General features: G+C 33.3%; 1 protein-coding gene and 1 pseudogene across 1 annotated transcript; both read left to right on the top strand.

Annotated features, from left to right (window-relative positions):
• The first annotated feature begins 11,898 nt into the window (after positions 1 to 11,898).
• On the top strand, positions 11,899 to 12,837 carry LOC144297531 (olfactory receptor 6C74). Its single transcript, XM_077871810.1, has one exon. The coding sequence runs from the start codon at positions 11,899 to 11,901 to the stop codon at positions 12,835 to 12,837; it is 939 nt and encodes a 312-aa protein (XP_077727936.1).
• Positions 12,838 to 23,349: 10,512 nt separating this feature from the next.
• On the top strand, positions 23,350 to 24,437 carry LOC144297713 (olfactory receptor 6C74-like; annotated as a pseudogene).
• Positions 24,438 to 24,657: the final 220 nt, after the last annotated feature.

Raw genomic sequence — 24,657 nt, 5'->3', positions numbered from 1 at the left:
AAGACCATAAAGAGAAAAACTTACCATTAAGATTGGATTTTTCTTCAGATGTGACAGTGACTGGTATTTAGCTCTGGGCCTTTTACCTGATAGATAGAAATGAGTTCCAGCAAAGCTGTCATTTACCTCCACCAAGGGGAATACAGAGAAGAAACTCTGGCAAATTTTACTCAGATGATCAGTCACTTGGCAAGTGTTTTTCGACACTTGCAAGTAATGCTGACCGCCCCCAAATAATGTGGTAAGTCCACAGCTAAGCCCGTGCAAATGGAGTTGACTGTGTGGTTGAAAATTACATAAGCTCTCATTAAGCTAAATGTCATGAAAACTCCTAGGTATAAACATTGCATCCCTTCAGGGCAAGTTTCTTGTTTGATGACTTCATCATCAGTTATGCTTCTCTAAGGAGTTCATCATCAATATGAAACACTTATTAAACATTTTTTTTAGTTTCAGTGGTAGAATTTAGTGTATTCATGTGTTGCATACAGCACCTGATGCTCATTAACATCAAGTGCCCTCTTGGTACCCATCAGCCAATTACCCCATCCCCCCACCCATCTTCCCTCCAGAAATCCTGTTTGCTCCCTGTATTTAAAAGTTTCTTATGGTTTGCCTCTCTCTAAGTTTTTATCTTATTTTATTTTTCCCTCTACTCCCCTATGTTCATTTGTTTTGTTTCTTAAATTCCACATGAGTGAAATCATATGATAAATGTCTTTCTCTGACGGACTTATTGTGCTTAGCATAATACCCTCTAGTTCCATCCACATTATTGCAAATGGCAAGATTTCATTATATTTGATGGCTAGGTAATATTCCATTGTATATAGATACCAGGTATGTTTTATCCTTTCATCCCTCGATGGACATCTGGGCTCTACAGTTTGGCTATTATGGATATTGCTGCTATAAACATATAAACATTGGGGGGCAAGTGTTTGCATCCTTTGGATAAATACCTAGTAGTGCAGTTGCTGGGTCATAGAGTAGTTCTATTCTTAACTTTTGAGACACCTCCATGCTGTTTTCCAAAATGGCTGTACCAGTTTGCATTCCCAGTTGTTTTATAGGTCCAAGGAGACCGCGTTGCTATACACCAAGGAGTCAAGGAAGTATATGTCAATGTCCCTGCCTATTGTGGCTTACCAACGTATTGAGGAGACAAAATCTGTGCATGAATACAGCAATGTACAATGTGCCATAAACTTAATGGTAAATGAGATTCACTCTTACTATGGGGCTTATGGATGGAAGGAGATTAATAAGAATGGATGTTTTTTGTTTTTGTTTTTGTTTTCGTTTTTTAAACAAAAGATGGATCCAAAGCTAAGCATTGAAAATAGCTTAGGAAACAGAGGAAGGCATTTTAGGTAGGATAAACACTATGAAAAAGGTGTTTAAGAATGAAAACTCATAAATTAACAAAAATTTATCAGAGAGAATATAATAACAGTTTTCTCCAGGGAATACTGAAGGTTCTAGAGATCCTGGCTATTAGTGCCAAAGTATAATAGCATCTTCCTAGTAGTAATACACATTCTCCCAAACCTAAGGAACAATTCCTGAGGCAACTAATTGTATTACAATGGCTACAGTCATTTGAGTCAAAAACAGATCCATCACCCCCACAAGTAAGAATTTTATCGAACCAGACCTATTTTTACACGTGCTCCCCAATTCCCTAGATATACTGGGACAGTGTGCTATAATGTTTAGCAAGTCTATTACTTTTATTTATGTTTACATTAAAAACTGCAAGAAAATTTTCCCTGACTTCAAAATCATGAACACTTTTAGTCAAAAATGGTGTCATTTAACAAATCAATTTCAGATCCTCTACAATTAAAATGAATCAGAATAACAAATTTATTAATATAAATTAAGTACTCAGAGTTTGATTTGTTTTCAGTATGTGAACTATAAATCAGTCTACAAAACACTAAAACTTACAAACTGTTATTCTTAAAGCCATAGAAACAGAATTATTCAGGCAAAGGATTTTGCTTGTTGATGTTCACACTTTTTATATTCCCATTGCAGGATAAGGCACTTAGGTTTACTTTTTTTCCTTCTTCCCAGACATCACACTGAAATGTGTAATTCTTAAAATAAGTTTCAACACTTATAGACATCTCATGATTACCTATTAAGTTAATACAATACGGTACTAAAATTAAACAGTTATTTATCCTATCAAAGGATTATGGTTTATTCCCAGGGAATGCTGTAAACTGTGTGCATATTTCTCCAAGGAATTCAGATTCAGAAGCAATATTTCCCTGAGGATCTTTGGCTTGTTTACTATACAAGAGATGCCAAAATATACAGACTCCTTCCTATGTCCTTCAACTGTGTTCTCAGGAGATGCTGTACAAAATATACTATAGTAAAGCACCATGTACCCCCTTTACCTTCATTAATTTATTAATTCATCTATTCCTTCCTAAAATACCTATTTATTTTGTGTTTGAAATGTAACAAGCACTTCTGTGTATCTAGGGCATATGTCCTGAGAGCTCCCCTACCCCTTCTGCCCTGTGAGAACCTGGCCACAAGTCTATGAAATCTATGAAGGGAGCTTTTACAGATACCTCATCTTTCAGCATGATAAAATGCCCATACACATAATCATCAAACTGCTAAACACCAAAGAAATGAGAAACTCTTAAGTGTGGCTGGAGAAAGAGGCTACATTACATACCATGAATATTAGAGAACAATGGCTCAAACAATTTCTAACTTCTTTTCAGAAGTTATGGAGGCCAGAAAACAGGGGAATCTTTAGAATGCTGGGAAAAAAAAAAAAGCTAAGTTAGAATTCTATACAGTGAAACTATCCTTCAAACATGAAAGGGAAATAAAGACATTTTCAGATAAAAATCAAACTAAGAGCATTTTTCAGTAACACATTTGTACTACAGGAAATGCTGCAGGAAGTTCTTTAGCTGAGGAAAACAGAATCCAGCTGGAAAACTGGAATTTCAGGGAGCAATTAAAAATATCAAACATTGTAAATATGGAGGTAAACTAAGTTTTTTCAATGAAAAAAAATTTTTTCAATGAAAATTGAAATAAATAAGAATTCTTCACAAAAATTTAAATATATGTACATTAAATAATTTTTTAAATACTATAACAAAAATGCTATGTAGAGTAAAAGAAAAGTGGATGGGCTGAACAGCAGAAAGGTGATTATGAAACAAAAGAGTCAGTGAACCTAATGATTAATAGAGACCACTCATTTTGAAAAACAAAAAAAAGTAAATTATATATATTTAATGAACAGAGTCTTTGTGACCTAGGAACAATATCAAAGGCTCTAACATATATATTAGACCTTTAACATGCATATAGATACATAATGTGAATTTTAAAAAGCAGAGGATATTATAAATCAGCATTGTCCAATAGAAATATAATGCAAAATACAAACGTAAGATGCTTTTGTAACTTCAAATTTTCTAGTAGCCTTATTTTTTAAAAGTGAAAGAAAACATATGAAATTAATTTTAATAAGATATTTTAACTCAATTATTCTCCAAATTATTCTTATCCAAATTATTCTCATTTCAACATCTAATACATATTTAAAAATTAATGAGATCTATTATTATTTTGTACTAAGTCTTTGAGATATGATGTATGTTTATATTTACAGCACATCTCAGTTTCAACTAGCCACATTTCAATTTTTAGTGGCTACCAAATTGAATAATGTAAACATAGTTAGACAATATAAACTATTTGTGGTTTATTTCTTCATTTTGCCTTCTCAGTGGCTTTGGACCAAATTCATTGTTGTATGAAAAAACTTGTGGTAATAAACAACTAATGGGTCAAAGAATAAATCACAAAGAAAATTAGAAAACACTGGGAACAAATGAAAACAGACACATAAGATACCAAAACCTATGAAATACAGTGAAAGCAGTGTTCAAAAGGAAATTTATAGCTTTAAATATCTGCTTTAACAAAAGAGATAGATCTCATATGAATAATATAACTTCAGACTTACAGATACAGAGAAAAAGAGCAAAAGAAACCCAAAGCCAGCAGAAAGAAAGTAAATAATAAATACTAGTAAAGATAAATGAAATAGAGGAGAAGGGAAAAAATAGAGAAAATCAATAAAACCCAAAGTTGGTTCTTTTGAAAGGTCAACAAAAGTTGACAAACCCTTAGCTAGATTAACCAAGAAAAAAAGAGAGAAGGCTCAAATTGCAAAATTCGGGAATCAAAATTGGTTCATGACTATTGACCTTGTAGAAGTAGAAGTGGATACCAAAATAAATTATGAGTAATTGTGTATCAACAAATTAGATGACCACAAATTACCACTTACTCAGGTGAAATAGAATATCTAATAGACCTATGGTTTTTAAAGAAATTGAATCAGTAATCCAAAATCTATGAATAAGACTATCTAAGGCCAGATGAATTTTCCCAAAGCTTTAAAGAGTTAAGACCAATCTCTTTCAAACTCTTCTAAACACGGAAATTATGATACCCTTCCTATTTGATTTATGAGGACAGCATTACTCTGATATTAAAACTAGATAAACACATCACAAAAAAAAATAATACAGATCTATATCCCTTATAAATATAGATTCAAAAATCCTCAAAAAATACTAGGAAAGCAAATTTAGCTGCATTTAAAAGTAAGATTCCATGATCAAGTGGGATAGAATGTAAGGTGATTCAACATAAAAAAAAGTCAATTTATATAATACATCAATGATGGAAGATGAAATATAAGGGGGGAAAACTTGAATATTGCAATTGATGCAGGAAAAGTCAACCTTTGACAAAATTCAAAACCCTTTCATGATAAAAATACAGTAAACTCAGAGTAGAAAGGAACTTCCTAACTGCTAACAAATGTTCATGAGAACCCCACAGCTAATGTCACTCTCCCCTAAACATCAGGAACATGACAAGGATGTCCAGTTTCCCAACTGCTATTCTTCATTGTTCTTGAAGTTCTAGCCAGAAAGGTTAGACAAAAATAAATAAATAAATAAAAGACACTTGAACTGAAAAGAACTCTCAGTTCTTTATGGGAAAAAATGCATGGAATTGTTAAGTCTAGAATAATCCCATACATACTATAGAGAAAATATGGAAAAAATATTTTCAAATCACATATCTGATAAGATTCTAGTATCCAGACTATATAAAGACTGTTAAAAATCAGCCACAACAAAAACATGAAAACAATCACAAATAACCCAATTTTAAAATGTGCAAAAGATTTGAACAGACATTTCTCCAAATGGCCAACTAGGACATTCAATGATGTTCCACATCATTAGTTATCATAAAAATGCATATTAAAACCATAGTGAATTACACTTCAATTATGGCAGATGTGGCTATAGAGAAATTGGAAACCCAGTACATTGTTAGGGGGAATGTAAAATGACGTAGCCACAGTGGAAAGTTCCAGAGATCCATTAAAAAAAAGTTAACCGAAACAAAACAAAACAAAACAAAAAAAAACAAAAAACAAACAAACAAAAAGTTAAACATAAAATTGCCATGATTTAATAACACCATTTCTAGGTATTGACCTAAATAACTGAAAGGAGGTTTGCAAATGCTTGTATACTATTGTTTATAGCAGCATTATTTGCAATAGCCAAAAAATAAAGTGGGACACCTCAAATGTCCATTGACGGATGGATACAGAAAATGTGGTATATATGCATAATGGAATATTATCCAACCAATGAAGTATTAATACATGCTTCAATGTGGATGAACCCTGATATCACCATCCTAAGGAAAGAAGCCAGACATAAGAGGTCACACATGGTATGATTTCACTTACATGAAATTTCCAAAATTGGTAAATCCACAGGGATAGAAAACAGATTAGTATTTGTCAGAGTCTCAGGAAAGAAGAGATGGGAAATGACTGCTAAATGGGTAGAGTTTTCTTTTGAGTGAGCAATGTTTGGAACTTAATATGAGTGGTGGATGTAGAACAGTGTGGATGGACTAAACACTGCTAAACTGTACACTTTAAAATGGTCTTCTAAAAAAAACCTATGGAAACATCATCAAAAATACAATTAAAAATTTTAAGGAAGGAGAGTATTAGAGAATTATATCACATAGTTAATGCAAATTTTATTTTCTGGACTTTATGATTTTAATAGCTTAATTAAATGTGTGACTGGTTATCATTGTCTTCATCCTAAATAAATCTCATGTTTGTTCCTAATTCTATGTTTATACATGTGCATTCATAATTTGGGGATTGTTTTCTTAAAAAAGAGCACTGCAATGTGAAGAAACTTAAATATCCTCAAACTATCCACACTTGGGAATAGGAGAAAGGTAAAATGAATCTCCATGTTGCCATCTTGGAAACAAGCATTTCAATACAAGGTAAGTTGTGCATCAGGCCTTGAAAGCAATGAATTCCGATAAGGCTGGAAGGAAAAAAAAATCAGAAACTGTTAGAGCTGAGAAAAAAGAAAACAAAAAAGGGAGAGTTTGCCAAACGTATTTGAGTCTACTGCATTTTGGGAGGTTACCTGAACAAAGAATACTGAATTTTTACATTATGCAATTTTTAACAATTGAGGTATAGTTGACATATAGTATTATATTAGTTTTAGGTGCCCAACATAGTAATGTGACACTTAGATACATTACTAAATGCTTGCAACAATACGTGTAGTTACCATCTGCAATGCAATTATTTTAATGAGAAATGAAACCCAGTGGAAACAGAACATTGTTTAAAAAAAGACAGAGTACAGACCAACATGTGGCTCAGATGGAAGAAAAATTCCACTGTCAAGATAATGTAAATTAGGATAAAAATCCAACTGATAATTACAGTAACAATTATTTTCAAAATCATAAAAAAGCTAAAAAAGAGATGTGTATAGGAGGGATGGGAAATATAAGAATTTCAAATGCTTATCTTCCATATTTAAGCCAGTAAGTAATTTCTAACTCAACATATTAAGAAGTAGTAATGTATATAATAGAGGAAGCAAAATGTTAACAGCTGAGGGCTGTGGAGAAAAGAAGTTGGGGTGGATGAGGGCTGGAGCAGGAGGCTACTAATTTCCATTAATAGGATTCTTAGATTCTTGAATTTTTTCTAGAAGCGCAAACTCTTCTCACTGTAACATTCCAGCTGTTCTCTCTTTAAATCTCAGACCGAATTTGTCGGTTTTCAGGATGATTTGAAAATTATCTAGGTAAGTTGGTGGGGACAGGTGACTTGGGGACCCTACTCTTCCGCCATCTTGCCCTGCCTCAATTCTTGACTTTTTGTACTTTGAAGATGTATACCTTTAATAAAAAACAGAATCATAAATTTACTGAATTAATATTCTGAGAAAGAGGAATAACAACACAATAATGAAGTCATTTGGTACACTCACAATTTCTTAGAGTCATAATGAGCAGTTTTGGGGGGTAATTTGTATTGGCTTCTTTAAGATAAGACAAGGAACTAAAAAAGAATTGAAGATCATTTTATTCAATTGGTAGTGACCTTTGTTTTGTGATATAAAACTTACATTTTTTCTCTCATTTTTCTTTCTTTTTTTATGTTGAGACTTTTACTATTATTATTAATATTATTTTAGGGCAGATTTAGGTTCACAGCAAACTTGAAAGTCCAGGGATTTTCCATACCCTTTTACCCACGAGTGATATTGGAGCCTCCTCCAATATCAACAGCCCCCGCCAGAGTGATACATTTGTTACAACTGATGAACTTTAAATGATTCATCATAATCACCCAGAGTCCATAGTTTACAGTACAGTTCACCCCCCATGTAGAGTCTTTGGGTTTGGACAAATATATGACACGTATCCATCATTATGTTATCACATAGAGAATTTTCATTGCCCCCCAAATCCTGTCTATATCTACTCATCTCTAACCCCTTTTCCCAGCCCATGGCAACTACTGACCTTTCTCTATTTCCATAATTTTGCCTATTTAAAATACCATAGAGTTACATTCATATGGTATGTATGTTTCAGATTGGCTTCTTTCTCTAAGTAATATGCATTTAAAATCCCCCCATGTCTTTTCATGGCTTGATAACATTGTTTTTTAACAGATATTTTTCTCATTTTAAAATATTTTGTCTTAAAGTTATTTTCAACTGCTTCCAGAATTGCATGGGTTTGAATTATTATTTTTCAGAGCTGCTTATTTTATTTACCTTCAAAGTCAATTTCTGAATGACTGGATAGAGTAGGGTAGGCACATCCCACCCTACAAACAGAATCTCTGCCATCCATGCTGCATGTTTCACTTTAAATTTTCAGGAAATAGTTTTCCATTGTACTAAATCTTTTCGAAACATGAACTGATTCCTTGAAAGTAAGAACAGTGGCTAAGCCTTGAGAGTGATAATGACCAGAAGAGAAAAAAGGGAGGATTCCGTAGTATTGGTAACATTCTGTTTATCTGAGGGCTACATATGTGGGTATGTTAAATTTGTGAAAAGTGACCAAGTTATATAGTATAATAGTACATTCTGTAAATACATTTTTACTTCTTTGAAATATCTTTAAATATCTAATATGTAGCATTGCGATGATTTTAAAGTTTATTTGTTACAACAGTAGTATTTGTTTTAGGTACTTAGCAGTAGAAATAAAGAAGGTAAAATGAATTGAAATAAAATTTTCTGTAGAATCAACCAAATTTCCTACAGATTGGATGTAGACAGATAATAGCTGCAAACATTAGACTCCTAAACTCCTCTCCATTCAATCTAGATCTCTGTGAGTTTGACCCTTCCATGGTATGTCACACATTTAATTATTTCCTTTGTCAATGATGACATGTCTTGGTTTTCAAATCCTGAAATAAATTAAGTCCCTAAAACTGCCACTCTTGAGGATGCCTTGAGAGCTTTAATTTAGGTAAGTATAATATAAGCCCCTTATTGAATCAGGATTCAAACTTTTAGCAATAATGCTCTTAAAGTCTTTCACAATATGGGTTGAGAGATTTCACATTTCCCATGTGAAATGTATACTCATCATGGATATGTAAGCTGTAACCTCCAAAAACTCCTTCTGGCTTACAACATAAAGCTGCTTTAAAAAGAAGATTTTGTCTTGGTTTTAAACTTGAGTTTAGAGATTTTAGAGTTTTCCTCAATAAATAATTCACATATTTTTAACATATTTGTACAATGATCTCCAGGGAAATGTTTCCTTCTTTTAAAAATTGTTTCATCAGTTAATCCTCTTGAGATCAGTGGGAGAGTGTGCAAGAATGATTATAGTTCTTGCAATCTGAAAAACTACAAAAGAAGCAATTGTGCTTCTCACATAGGCTAGAAACATCACAAAATAAACAATAAGACTGAAATCTTTTTTTACCACTCCTTCTAAATTTTTTTAAAATAAATATATTTATTTTATATGTAATGCAAAAAATGTTCTCCAAATTTAATATAATCTAAATTGGAGATATGGCTTTAAAAAATAAGAAATGAAATTAGGTTTCTAGTCCTGATAAAATCTTTAAGTTAACACATCTTGAGTGTAAGATGCTGGGGTTAATGTATTTTGGATGAGAATGCAAGATAAAAGTAGATTAAAGGAATATATAAAAAATATATATATATAAAATATATAAAAAATATGCAGCATTCAGAAACTGCCTCTGTTTTATGACTCGAATCAAAAGAAGACAGTTGGGAATGAAATTGCTACTGAGGACAAATAACAAGGTTTGGGAAAATTTTTATTTTAGTCATACTAACCTAATTGCATGAAGCTGGACAAAAATGTTGATTCCTTTGTAAGCCATTGAGATATATGACATGAAGTTAGAACTATCTTTTTTACTCAATTGAGTTATCTTATAAAGAAATCTCTGAAACTTCATTTTGTAGGAATCAAGCTTTGAATAGATATCCTTCACAGCATTCAACAGAATCTCAGAAATGTATTTTATTAAAAGAATATGCTGTTTTCCTGAGATAATTATAATTATATATGCCTTTAATATACAGGGTAAATGTGAATATTATAAAATATGACACTGGAATATAAAATATGACATATTAGGAAAAATTAATTAGTCCTAAACTTGAGAAATTTCCTTATTGAATTCAATAGAATTTAAACATTTCATGAAATATCCAGTTTTCATATCCCAAAGGAATCATTTCTGTCTTACCTATAAATTGCAAAAGTAATTACAGAAGTCCCTGCGATTATAAAAATGTCAGAAACAATGACTATTTTATCAACATTAACCAAGTATTTTATTTGGAATTCAAGCAAAATAATGATGTCAGTTTACAATAGTTTTTTGTTTTGGTTTGGTTTGTTTTGTTTGGATGGTTTTTTTGTTTTGTTTTGTTTTGGTTTTGTTTGCAATTTTGTAATTTAAATTTAGCCTGGGAGTATTCATGTATGAATTCTCACTTCTAACTTTATAATTTGGCACCCTATAAAATCCATCCTTGCTGATTGACACTTCCCTATGCTTTTGACCTTAAAAAATAGACCAACCTTGAAAAAAGAAAATAGACCAAATTTGGATTTCAAAAACCTGATTACTGAGTATAAATCTTGCTTTAATGGCCAGAATGTAGACATTTTCAGAAAAAGATAATACACTGAAGGGTCTGGGGGAAAGAAAGGAAAATAGGTAAGTAAAGAATGAAATAAAGGGAGAAAGAGAGGGGAAATCTTAGTTGTATTGTAATTACTTATAACCACTGGAGATATCTGTATATTTTTAACAGCTGAACTGGACTATATGAAATGTAATGTTTAAAATGCAATGTAAGATATGACATGATATTCTTCTTAAGGAAAATATGGTCGTGATATCATCACACTTTAGAAAAAATTGGTGATAGACTTTTAAACTGATACACATGAGGATGTAGGCATGGTATGGAAAAAGATGGAAAATAAGAAAAAAATGAAAAGCTTAACATAATTCTGAATTTTAAGAGGTTAAGCAAAACACAAGAGAATAAGAGAAAAGAGGGAGGACATGACTAAGAGAGAAGAGGCCACCATGGCAACAGAGCAGAACAATGACACGGAAACAAATTACCAGGTATGAGTAGGTAATATTTTTTTAATGCCTTGTTTTCTATAACTTTCCTGCAAAAACTAAATAAAGCATGCTATATAATATAGTCATCATGCATGAGGATATACTTCCTATCTGCTTGGGTCCATAGCAGTGAAAAGAGAATAACACGTGAGTGAGACAAAAGTAAACACAAGTCTTCAGGAAAAAGGGAACAGCAGACCTACAGGTGGTCATGAGGATTTCAATCTTGAAGAGTTTTCAGAATTTTGGTGAAAGCACCGAATCCCTACTTGTATGGGCGTCAGATGTTTAGGTCAAGTTCATGTTTTTTAAAAGGCCAAGAGTCCTCAGCTGAAATCTGACTTGCAGAATACTACCTTAAGGAGCAATCAACAGAAAGGAGATGCATTTAACAAGAAGAATGAGTCACTTGATGGTGTAAGATAATTTAATGTAAACTAACCTGACTGGAAAAAGTTGCAACTATTGAAGATGTAAGTCAAAATATTATGACAATTTTTCTATTTCTTTGTTTCTATTTTTATATGACTTTCTCAATGCCACATATTATTGGTTTGGAATACCTGAATTTATGACACTTGAGAAAAGAAACTCAGAGGCTTGCATTAAGTTAGTGAAATCTTGAGTAAAAATTACACGAGTGAAACTTTAAAGGCTGTTACTGTTGACCAGCAGAATACTGAAGGAGGTTGGGTGTCAGGAGCAACAAATATATGGATGATCTCAAGCTAATAAGCATCTCCCACAGACTTACCCCTTCACTTCTCATTTTTTTCTTAATCTTTATTTTATTATTATTTTGGTAGAAGTCAGCCATGAGAAACCACACCACAGTAACAACTTTTATTCTTCTTGGACTGACTGATAATCCACAATTGCAAGTGGTCATTTTCCTTCTCCTGTTTTTCACATACATGTTGAGTGTCACTATGAATCTAACCATAATCATCCTCACCCTACTGGATTCTCATCTAAAAACACCCATGTATTTCTTCCTCCGAAGTTTCTCATTTTTAGAGGTCTCATTCACAACTGTCTGCATCCCCAAATTTCTTGTCAGCATGGCAACGGGTGATAGGACCATTTCTTACAACAGTTGTGCGACACAGCTGTTTTTTACTATTGTCTTGGGTGCAATTGAATTTTTTCTTCTGGCTGCCATGTCTTATGACCGCTATGTTGCCATTTGCAAACCCCTGCATTACACCACCATCATGAATGACAGAGTCTGCAACTTGTTGGTCTTTGCTTCATGGTTAGCTGGTTTTATAGTAGTCGTTCCACCACTCCTTGTGGGTCTCCAGCTAGATTTCTGTGCCGCCAACACTATAGATCATTTCTTCTGTGATTTTTCTCCTATATTACAGCTCTCTTGCACAGATACAGATGTAATAGAATTAATGGCGCTTCTCTCAGCCATTTTGACCCTCCTGGTTACACTGGTATTAGTGATCCTCTCCTATGCAAACATCATCAGGACTATTCTGAAGATACCTTCCTCTCAACAAAGGAAGAAAGCCTTTTCTACATGTTCTTCTCACATGGTGGTTGTATCCATTTCATATGGCAGCTGCATCTTCATGTATGTGAAACCCTCTGCAAAGGATAGAGTATCTTTAAATAAAGGGATAGCCCTGCTCAGTACCTCTGTTGCCCCCATGTTGAATCCCTTCATTTATACACTGAGAAACAAACAAGTGAAAGATGCTTTTATGCACATGACCAAAAAGATGGAGATTTTCTCAGTGAAGTGAACCATTTTAGTGATATCACTGAGATCATGAGTAAAAGACAGCAAGAAAGGTGGGGTGCTTCAATGCTTGTATCCAAAATAATATTGACTATTTTTCCTGACATAATTTTCATGTGGCCTGACTAATCTCCAAAGCCTAATTCTCTCCCCTATCTGCCCTTTATTTGAGCCAAAATCATTTGTGTCTTTATTTGGTGTTTTATCTATTTCCTCTTAAAATTCTCTCAGAGGAAGACAACGTTAGACTTTAATTTTTCCATGTTCCTTTCCACTGTTGTGGAATTCAGAGATTCAATTTTACACATATTCTATATAGAGTTAATGCACCACCTACATTTTTAAAACTTAGCTGAAAAGCACATATTTCTAGGAACACACAAACTGTCACTGACTCAAGGCAAAAAAAAAAAAATAGGAATAGACCTATAACTATGAGGGAAATTGAATCACTAATCACTATGTCTTTAAATAATATGGACTTTTTGTTTCTGTAAATAGGGATCATGGCAATCATTTCAAACAGTTTCTAAATTTCTTTACCTTGTTATTATTATTCTTTATAGCACACTCTACCAGTAAAAAAACAAAACTCAAAACAAAACACTTGAATTTCATAGTATATGTATATTTGCTCATAAATTATATATTTACTATAGTACAGAATATTTAAACATATTAATAGAAAAATAGAAATTAAGCAAGGAAATTAGGCAAAAGAATCAATATATTTTATATTATAACTGTAATATAAATTAATTTTAATGTTAATGGTACAACTATTAGATTCAAGTTGTTAAAACACATATTATTATATTTGCAAATATCAGCTTAATTTTGTGATAAATTATGTGAAAGTCTTATTCTAAGCCTATTTGATCTTTATACTTGCTAGGGCCTTCATAGCTCAAAATGGACACTTCACAATGCATGCCACTCACATCAGAAGAAATGAAAATGACAATAATTTTTCTTCTGTCCTATTTGAATTTTTTTGATATTAAATTACTACATTTCTGTCTTCTCTAATGTAAATCTGCTGCCTAAACTTTTATTTCTATATAAATAGTTTCAAAGTGGACAGAAAGTCTTTATTTGGAATATTTTAATAGAGATTAAAATATTTCCAAGTTTTCCAAATGGGTGGATGAGCGTTTTCATACTCAATGAACTTATATAATCTTCAGTAACAATAACCATGGCAATAATTTCAAGCAAACAATTTTTTAATTTCTTCAGCTTAATACATTTCTTTTTGAAAACCTGTTACTTTTTATATACTATTAAAATTCCATGCATTTTGGGATGGAATGGTGGGGAAACGTCTTGATGAAAGCATACTATTATTGATAGGTATTTGTTATCATAGAAAAGAGAAATTTGGAATATGTCTACTTGTAATGTATATTTAATGTGTATTTAAAGATGTGTATTTAAAAAATACTTTGTCTGAGAAATTCTGATTCTCTGATACATTTTTTGAAAATATACCATTAAATGCTTCCTCCATTGCCCTATCCTCCCTACTTCCTCTTCTGACCCTTTGAATGTAAAAACCATCCCTAGAGAGAAGGCTGTACAAAAACAGCCTGTGGGCTTGTCCTGAAGTTTGTGGTTTGCTTGTCAATGGTCTAAATTACATCAAGAAGCCAGAGATGGCCCTAAAGCCAGGATGAAGGTCTGCTATCTTGTCTACTTTACTATATCAAGGTGATGCAATCTACCTGTTATGTTCTATTAGTCCATAAAAATAGGTTCAAAATTCAATAACTCAGTATTTAGTCCCAAGACTGTTTTGGATTTAAACTAACAAATGGAACATAATTTAAAACACATTTGCAATTGGTGTTACCAACTAATTCAGTATATGAATCTACTGTCATGCTTTAAGATTCATCTGGGGTAGGGCAGGTAAATATTTTAATTAAATGGCTATGTGGGATGGATCACCATTCCTACATCATTTTTAAAAGTATTTGGTAGTAGTACCAAATACTGCAATTTTGCCAAGGAAAGATGCTTTGATGTATTATTTGTTAATGAGGGTGAACTCCATGGTTTTCTACTTGGCTCTGAGCATATCTGTGTTAACAATATATTTAGGATGATTTTTCACATGCAGTAGAAACACTATAAATATCCCACTTTCATTTCAGACCAGCAATTACGAATCCTTTCAATGCTGTTCATACCTCCTTGTGAATCAATACCTTGTACAAATGATTTTGTTCTGGATCTTCACCAGTTACACAGTTAAGGGATATATAAATGGATTGCATATTATAAAACTGTTCCAAGTTTTGTCATTTTACATCTTTGGATTTATTTTTCTAATATTTCAAATTTAATCAGGATAAATCATTCACAAATCCAAGTTGCTATCTAATTGAACAAAAAATTATAGCCATCATCAGAAGTTTGAACTCCATTAAATCCACAACCACTACTCAGGCCTCACTCTGACCTGTGATGTGCTGGTAAACTAGCTTTCTGAAAGTAACAGCCTAATTTTTAACAAAAAAAGAAAGAAAGAAAGAAAGAAAGAAAGAAAGAAAGAAAGAAAGAAAGAAAGAAAGAAAGAAAGAAAGAAGGAAAGAAAAAGAAAGAAAGAAAGAAGAAAGAAAGAAAGAAAGAAAGAAAGAAAGAAAGAAAGAAAGAAAGAAGAGAAAGAAAGAAAGAAAGAAAGAAGAAAGGAAAAGAAAATCACAATCATTGAAAATATATCAATAAATTCAGCCTTATGTAGAATTATATTTACTTTCCCCTGGTATATCAGCCTTAGAATATACTCTCACATATATTCCCCCAAGCTTTTGTCAATTTTAGTTGATAAATTATTGCTATGTTCTTAATATGTACCCCCAAATTTTATGTTGAAATCCTAACCTCCAAAGATGATGCTATTAGGAGATAGGGCTGTTCTAGAACAGGCAAATTTATAGGGAAAATAAACATGTTAGAGATTGCCAGGACTTGGGAGCTGGAGAGTTGAACAGTTGAAGCACAGTTTTTTATTAGAGTAGGAAAGCGATTGCATATGACACTACAGTTGTCATGGGTATATCACACTACAGTTGCCAAAACAAGTAGAAAGAACATTACAACACAAAGAATAACTCTAATGTGTGCAAATTAAAAAAAAATAGATCCAGGATCTTAAAATATAATGCAGAAAGATTTAATTGTATTATGAATGTATGAAACAACCTCACTGAATGGAGAAGGGGAAGAAAAGATGCTAACTTATGTGTAGAAATGAGTGAATTAGTAAGACTCAAGTCAAAAGTCCCGTATTCTGGTTGATGAAGTTGCTTCCTATAATACATTTCTATTGTAATGGAATAATTGAGTCATTGGCAGATGGTAGGAGCCATTGTTTCACTGTTGGAGTGATACATATGAGCAAGAGGACAAATGTAGAATGATTCATGTGATATTGGGTTAAAGTGGAAGATATTAGTATGAATTCATGAGTAGCTTAACGTAGATACAGAAGGAAACATATGCAAACACATATTTGTGTGTATAGATCTGGTTAGGTATAAACATATATTCCCTTGTTTGTCACCTGAGGGTATCCAGAACAGACAAATTCCAATAAAGTGCGTTTCTAGAAGTTGCTTGACAAGTACTTCTCAAAACTGTCTTGGTTATCAAAATAAGAAATGTCTAAGAAACTGTCACAGTCTACAGGAACCTAAGGGTACAAGTCTAATAAATTTAATGATATCACCCAAAACGTTGTTATCTTTTAAGAACTGTTCCCAGAGTTAGGAGTCTCCCATGTTCTGTCTCCCTTACTGAGGTGGACACTTGATGGGATGAGCACTGGGTGTCATTCTATATGTTGGCAAATTGAACACCAATAAAAATTAAATTTAGAAAACAAAAAAAAAAAAGAAAAGAAAATTAAGAACTGTTCCTAGAGCCTACCTGCAGAAGACAAATACTCCAGTGCAAAGGCCTTAAAAATACTTGCCTGTAAGGTAAGCCATCCTCCACCAGATGGTTCTGTGAAGGCAACAGAGACAATAGGGGACCATTCTAGCACTCCCTTGTCACTTCTCTCACCTTCTTTCACCCTCAGGCAAAATACTTCTTTTTAAAATTCATTTTAATTCCAATAAAATTAACATTTCAATATTCACTTCAGATGTACAATATAGTGAACAACAATTGTATACATTACTCAGTCATCATCACATTAGGTGTGTTATTAATCCCCTTCATCTATTTTACCCATCACTCCACCTGCCTTCCCTCTAGTAACCATTTGTTTGTTCTCAATAGTTAAGAATCTACTTTTTGGTTTGTCTTTTTTTCTTTGTTTCTTAAATTCCACATATGATTGAAATCCTATGGTATTTGTCTTTCTCTGACTTATTTCACTTAGTATTATATCCTTTAGATTCATCCATGTTGTTGCAAATGACAAGATTTCATTCTTTTTTATGTCTGAGTATTATTCAATTGTATATATATATATAATATACATAATATGTATAATATTATGTATTACATACAATATTACTTATTATATACATATAATAATAATATACATAAAATATTACATATATTACACATTAATACATATCACATAATATTAATATACATAATATGCATATTATATATTTTTTACATTATATTTATATTTTTATATTTTATATAAATGTAATATTATAATTGAAGATAGATAGATATATTTTTATCCATTCATCTGCCAATAGTTGCTTCAAAAATTTGACTATTGTAAAAAGTCACATAGGGCAGTAAACATAGGGGTTCAAATATCCTTTCAAATTAGTGTTTTCATATTCTTTGGGTAAGTACCCAGTAGTGGAATTACTGGATCATATGGTAGTTCTATTTTTAATTTTTTGAAGAACCTCCTGTGTTTTCCACAGTGGCTGCACCAGTTTGCATTCCCACCAAGAGTGTACAAGGTTTCCTTTGTCTCCACATCCTCACCAATATGTGTTCTTTCTTAGGTTTTTTACTTTAGTCAGGCAAAACACTTCCAAATATCCTCCTCACTTCTATTTTAAGTCATATACTGGAGCAGACAAATGTCACGTGGCTGATGGCTTGAACAAAAAGGACAGACTGGATTAAATATACTTAAGCAGTCCCTCCAAAAACAAGTTATTGAATCAGGAGGCCACAGTCTTACTAACCAGCTGAAAGCTGTGTTGGAGGCACTGCTAACCTGTAATATAAATGGTGCATGTTTAATTTGGCTGCCAACCTCCAAAATTGTAAATTCTTTCTAAAAGAATTCGGGCACTCTTGGGTTTCTACTTATATGAGGCTGGTCATTGGTTTGCATCGTTTTGGAGAACACTGTCAGTGCATCTTGGGAGTGATCAAAGAGATCAGCAGGTTAATCAGAGAGGTCAACAGAGGTCACCAATACCTTGGTGAATTTGCAGCAGAAGCTGAGGTTTAGAAATGAGGGGTGGATTTTGGTGGGAGGACATTCTGAAACATTTCCACATATTTTGATATCAGCACATGGGATGGCAAGCCATTTGGAGCCATGAGCATGGGTAACCATACTAGGAATACACTGACTACTCAACAAGAGAGAGCACACCCAGGTTCCTGACACAATTGCAGGTCCTACCCACTTAGAAACACAGTGACTTCACGGAGGAGTTTCAACATACCAGCCTTAACATTTAAACAAGATAAAAATAAAGTCACTATTGTTTAAAGTGCTGTGATATTTGTCTTTCTCATACTCTACCAAATCCATAGTATTAATCAAAACCTGAGTAGGGTCTGAACTTTTACCTTGAGTCTCACAGGTTGACCTGCCATCATTTCATAGATACTGACAGATATATCCTACTGAGTCAATGACAGAAAACTTTATTATTTATTATATAGCAGGAAGCGGGAGCTTCATGTTCTCATCAGCTCCCTTTACCCCTAAATTCTCTGCAGGGAAGGACCCTAATGGATATTGTGGTTTACACAAGGCTCCTACATCTAAGCCTGAGGATCCTCTAAGCTAGCAATTATCAGTCTTTTAAAGACAAAAATCTGCCTAATTTTGCCCTACTAGAAGACAGTATCTTTAATATTCTGCTAACGGGAAACAATCTCCTAAATCTATTATAAAACATTCTTGAATAGAGAGTCCAGAACAAAAACTATCAAAATATGTGGAAATGTTTCAGAATGTCCTCCCACCAAAATCCACCCCTCATTTCTAAACCTCAGCTTCTGCTGCAAATTCACCAAGGTATTGGTGACCTCTGTTGACCTCTCTGATTAACCTGCTGATCTCTTTGATCACTCCCAAGATGCACTGACAGTGTTCTCCAAAACGATGCAAACCAATGACCAGCCTCATACAAGTAGAAACCCAAGAGTGCCCGAATTCTTTTAGAAAGAATTTACAATTTTGGAGGTTGGCAGCCAAGTTAAACATGCACCATTTATATTACAGGTTAGCAGTGCCTCCAACACAGCTTTCAGCTGGTTAGTAAGACTGTGGCCTCCTGATTCAATAACTTGTTTTTGGAGGGACTGCTTAAGTATATTTAATCCAGTCTGTCCTTTTTGTTCAAGCCATCAGCCACGTGACATTTGTCTGCTCCAGTATATGACTTAAAATAGAAGTGAGGAAGATATTTGGAAGTGTTTTGCCTGACTAAAGTAAAAAACCTAAGAAAGAACACATATTGGTGAGGATGTGGAGACAAAGGAAACCTTGTACACTCTTGGTGGGAATGCAAACTGGTGCAGCCACTGTGGAAAACACTGAATTCATGTGCTGATATCATCACAACGAGAGAAGGTAGCGAGGAAGAAGAGGGCAAACCCCTTTTATCAAAGGATAATACTTGGAAATTGCACAACATCTCCTCTTATATCCTTTGCTCATAATTTAGTCACATGGTCACAACAAGTTGCAAGGAAGGTTAGCTTACATAGATAAATATTCCATTAATACAGAGGAAGTGGAGAATGCTTGAGTGTCATGAAATATCAGTTTAAGTTCTACTAGACCATTTTGTAAAGATTATTTGGAGGAAAGACTGAATTCAGAATTGAAAAAAAAATAGTACATAGGACATAAAATGTCAGGTATTTCAGGTACAATTGACAGGCCATGACAGGCTAATAAATTCTCCAACTAATATTGTTACTTGTTATTACCAATTAAAATAATCTTTTCTTTTTCAACTTCCAATTTCTTGTATTTCTCTGTACTTGGGTTATCAAAATACATCTGTGTGGAAAGCCAAACACAGATTAAGTAAATCTATACTGAAAGCTTTGGAGACATAATTAAAAGTAGTTTTGAAAAAAAAAATATATATATAAATTTCTTCTTTTAAGTATTTAGTGCCTGGGGAAAACTCACGTATAATGCATAAATTTGTGACCCTTTGGGAATTGTGTTCTTGGATCTCATATCCTCTGGGAACTCTTCCTAATCTTTAAATATTTTCCTTCAGGGCACAGAAAGCATAAATATTCAATGGGATTAAGTGTTGATGAATTTTATACAGCACTGTGAATAATACTAAGAAAAGCATTCAATACATAAAAAAAGTAAATTGTAGTAATGGGGAAATTTAATATACTAGTCTAAAAATCTGGGGGAAAAAAGCCCTAAAACCATTTACAAAGTTGCTGTGAGTAGATAAGAAAAACGATCATAGATTGTGGGGTAGAGGGATTTATTCAATGTTAGTGTTGTCTGTTTAGCATGATAATAAAAGAGTTAAAAATTGAAACAGAGCTACTTTGAATAAATTTGTTTAACAACTTCAAGAAAAAAGTGTGCTGTTTAAGTGTTTGGTAGACTGAATTAGGACTCAAAACGATGAAAGTAATTGGTATGTCTAAAATTTAAAGGCCATATTTTCATTAGATATATTTTAACCCATTTTCTCCTATTTTTACAATTATGGTATTAATCTTATTTTTTAACCTTTAAATTTTGATTTAAGGGAAATCAAGAAAAAAGAATACAATGAAAATTTAGTATTGAAAAATTACCTTTTAAAAGCTTCACTAGTATTCACAAGCTCTAACCTAGGCCTAACTTCTAATGGTTTTGTAACATGACCGTGCTAATGTTTGCACAATGCATGTTGGGGGAATGGTTAGTGTGTGCATCTGTGGAAGGTGGACAAAGAAATAACCTGACATAGTAAAAGCATGATTTAGATGTTTTAGATATAAGCATTCCTACAGTTGTTGCCATTGGAGTAATTTTTGTAAATGAATAAAAATGTATGACCCATCGTTTCACAATGACGTGAATGTAAAAAAAATGAGGAGAAACAGCAGTCCTCTCTTTTATTCACTCAATTAGCAACATGACTTTGACAACAGATTTTATTTTTTATCTTAGAATCCTCCTATAAATGCCTCTAGGTATGACTAGTAACAAATTTTATTTGTACTTGTATGTTTATTTTTACTTCTATGTCTTTGAAATAATAATGTATGTTTTTGAGATTGGAAATAATTATATTGATATTCTCAGAACAGAAAACATAGTCTTATCTGGGTCCCATTATTAAATTTTAATCATTTTATGTATTTGATATGAAGATACTGAGGAAAGAAATCTTCCTTGGAATCTATTTTTTTAAAAGCACTATAAACTGACCTATAATCATTGGTAGAAATTGTACTTTTCAGAGGACAACTTAGAAAACAACACTCTTTCAAACTGATCTCTAATTTGATAGCTGTGCAAACCAAAATAATCTGATTATCTTGTTTCATATATGCCATGTATTGTAATAACTATGTTTATTTATAGTTAGTATTTATTTATGTGTTAGCTTGGGCAGCCCGGGTGGCTCAGTGGTTTAGCACCGCTTTCTGCCCAGGGCCTGATCCTGGGGTCCCAGGATCGAGTCCCATGTCAGGCTCCCTGCATGGAGCCTGCTTCTCCCTCTGCCTATGTCTCTGCCTCTCTCTCTGTGTCTCTCATGAATAAATTAAATATTTTAAAAATAATAATTATGTGTTAGCCAAATATTTGAATATTCTTATGATAGGGAAAATACATGTCTTCTAAACTTTTGTCTGTGACTCACTCTGTTTGAAATTTACCACATACCTCTTCATCTCTTTTAGGTCATGCTGATCACAAATTGTTCATCTCTTCTATTTTAGACAAAGAATAAAATAGTAAGTGTAAATCATAGAAGCAGATGGAGAGAAATTTTATGGTAAACATTTTCTTATAGTTTTTATTTACTATACTGACTAATTTACATACTTTAATTTTAAGATTATTACTATTTTAATGCTTTAATCTTCTTTTAATCCTTACTTAATAATTTGCTTCTTTCAATTTTTTCCCTAAGCTTACTATCCTCTTTTTTTTTTAAATCTATTTATTTATTTGAGAGAGAGAAAGAGACAGAGAGCAGAGGGAAGGGAAGAGGGAGAGGGAGAGAAGCAGACTCCATGCTGAGCACAGAGTCAGACTCGGGACTTGATACCAGGGTCCTGAGATCATGACCTGAGCCAAAATCAATAGACCACCACTTATTTGGCTTGGCCACTCAGGCACCCTTCACTCTCCTATTTCTAAAAACCCCTTCATGCTTCTCTAGGTTTCCATAAAGCTTTGTCTATATCTTCTTTCCCCCACTCATATGATTCCGTGAACCAATATTTATATATTTCTATCTCCTTCTGTATTCATTACTCTCATTTACTTTTTTTTTTCCAGAATCATAACCTTTAAAGTAAAACTGCACTTTCTTTTTATACACACCAACATGCTGATTTTGTTTGGGAATACACTGTGTAAGAGTGGAGATGATAACAACATTGATGGCATGGAAATACTACTAAGGCCAGAAAACAAAATTAGTCATGATAATTCCTATTCACTTCTCTGAAACTGTATCTCATTAGCCATGAAAGAAATGACAGAAGAAAAAAAAAAAAAAAGAAATGACAGAAGAATCAAGCATTTGAATATAATTAGTTTAGTAAAATGATAAAGTTGTCTTAATCCTATTTATTGATGATTGGGAGGTATGTGTGTGTATATTTTATGAAAATCATTTCCTGATATACCTTAATGACAATAATCATTTTGGTTCTAGAATGCAAACCTCTTAATTGAATACGAAATGATATCCATCTCAACTCCTGCATAAAATCAAGATAGAAGAAGAATTTTTCCATGCTTTGAAAGTCTCTCTAATTTCCCTCTGATATTTCCTCTTATATAAAAACAATCAACAATTGCTATCATCACATAGATTATTCTCTGGTAGAACTGCAAATTAAAGATGAAATTCTCTGTCCAGATACTCTGGAAATGCAAACTATTGTTTGTCCCGGCATATCCATCTTTCAAAACATGAATGAACATTATGTTATTCTATTTGAAACATCATTTTGCTAACTTTACCTTAAACACTTAAATCACTGTCATTTTTCCATTGGGATCATCAATTTCTCTTTCTTTTTTCTTTCCTATTTAGACGTGGGAAATTAGAGGACAGTAGTGGGAAACCACATGCAAGGGATAGTGTTTATCCTGGCAGGTCTGACTGATGATCCACAATTGAAAGTTGTGTTATTTGTCTTCCTGCTTCTCACCTACTTGCTGAGCATCTTTGGCAACTTAACCATCATCACACTCACCCTGGTGGATACTCATCTCAAGACCCCCATGTATTTTTTCCTTCTCAAAAATTTCCTATACTACTACATGCATCCCTAAATTGTAGATCATTTCTACTGTGACACAACCCCCTTGCTGCAGATTCATGAAAGACACACAAAGAGAGAGAGAGATGCAGAGACACAGGCAGAGGGAGAAGCAGGCTCCAAGCAGGGAGCCCCACATGGGACTCAATCCCGGGTCTCCAGGATCACGCCCTGGGCCGAAGGTGGTGCTAAACTGCTGAGCCACCCAGGCTGCCCAAAAACCATTTCCTTTAATTGCTTGCAGCTCAACTGTTTTTTACCTTCCTTCTTGGTGCATCTGAATTTTGCTTGCTGCCAGCTATGTCCTATGACCGCTCTGTTGCCATTTGTAAGCCCCTGCATTACACAACCATCATGAGCAGTAAGATCTGCATGCAACTTGTCTTCTGTTGTTGGCTTGCTGGGTCTTTTGTCATCTTTCCACCTCTCCTCTTAGGCTTAAATTTTGACTTCTCTGCTTTCAATATTGTTGATCATTTCTACTGTGCCACAACCTCCCTGCTGCAGATCTCCTGCTCAGACACACAGCTCTTAGTGACAATGGGATCCATCTCTGCTTTGGTGACACTCATAGTCACATTGGTAATGGTGATAATATCATATACCTATATTGCATTAAGAATTCTAAAAATCCTTTCAGTCAATCAGAGGAAAAAGGCTTTTTCAACATGTTCTTCTCACATGATTATGATATCCCTTTCTTACGGCAGCTGCATCTTCATGTATGTTAAGCCATTAGTCAAACAAAGAACATCTTTTTCCAAGGGAATTGCAGTGCTCAACACCTCCGTGGCTCCACTTTTGAATCCTTTCATCTACATTTTGTGGAACCAGCAAGTAAAAACGGCCTTCATGAACATGGTACACAAAATTGTTTCTTTCCCAAACAAATGAGTATCCTATTATATAATATATATTGGAAATAGGCAAAGAAGTTTCAAATAATACCAGCATATTCAATAGCAGCTTTCAATACACAGATTCCTCTTTTTTTCCCTTTATCCCTATAATATCTTAATCTCTTTCAAATTTTATTCACAAAAACTGTTCCACAGAAGTTAATGTTCCCTATATTCTTTATTAGATATATAATTTTTTTCATCTTATTTCCTTT

The sequence above is a fragment of the Canis aureus genome, chromosome 25, assembly GCF_053574225.1.
Source record: "Canis aureus isolate CA01 chromosome 25, VMU_Caureus_v.1.0, whole genome shotgun sequence".
Taxonomy (NCBI): domain Eukaryota; kingdom Metazoa; phylum Chordata; class Mammalia; order Carnivora; family Canidae; genus Canis; species Canis aureus.
Note: the sequence above shows the minus strand (reverse complement) of the source record. Positions and strands in the feature narration are given on the sequence as shown.

Bases quoted from the DNA above. Each gene is read 5' to 3' on its own strand.
- LOC144297531 (XM_077871810.1), top strand. From the start codon at position 11,899: ATGAGAAACCACACCACAGTAACAACTTTTATTCTTCTTGGACTGACT.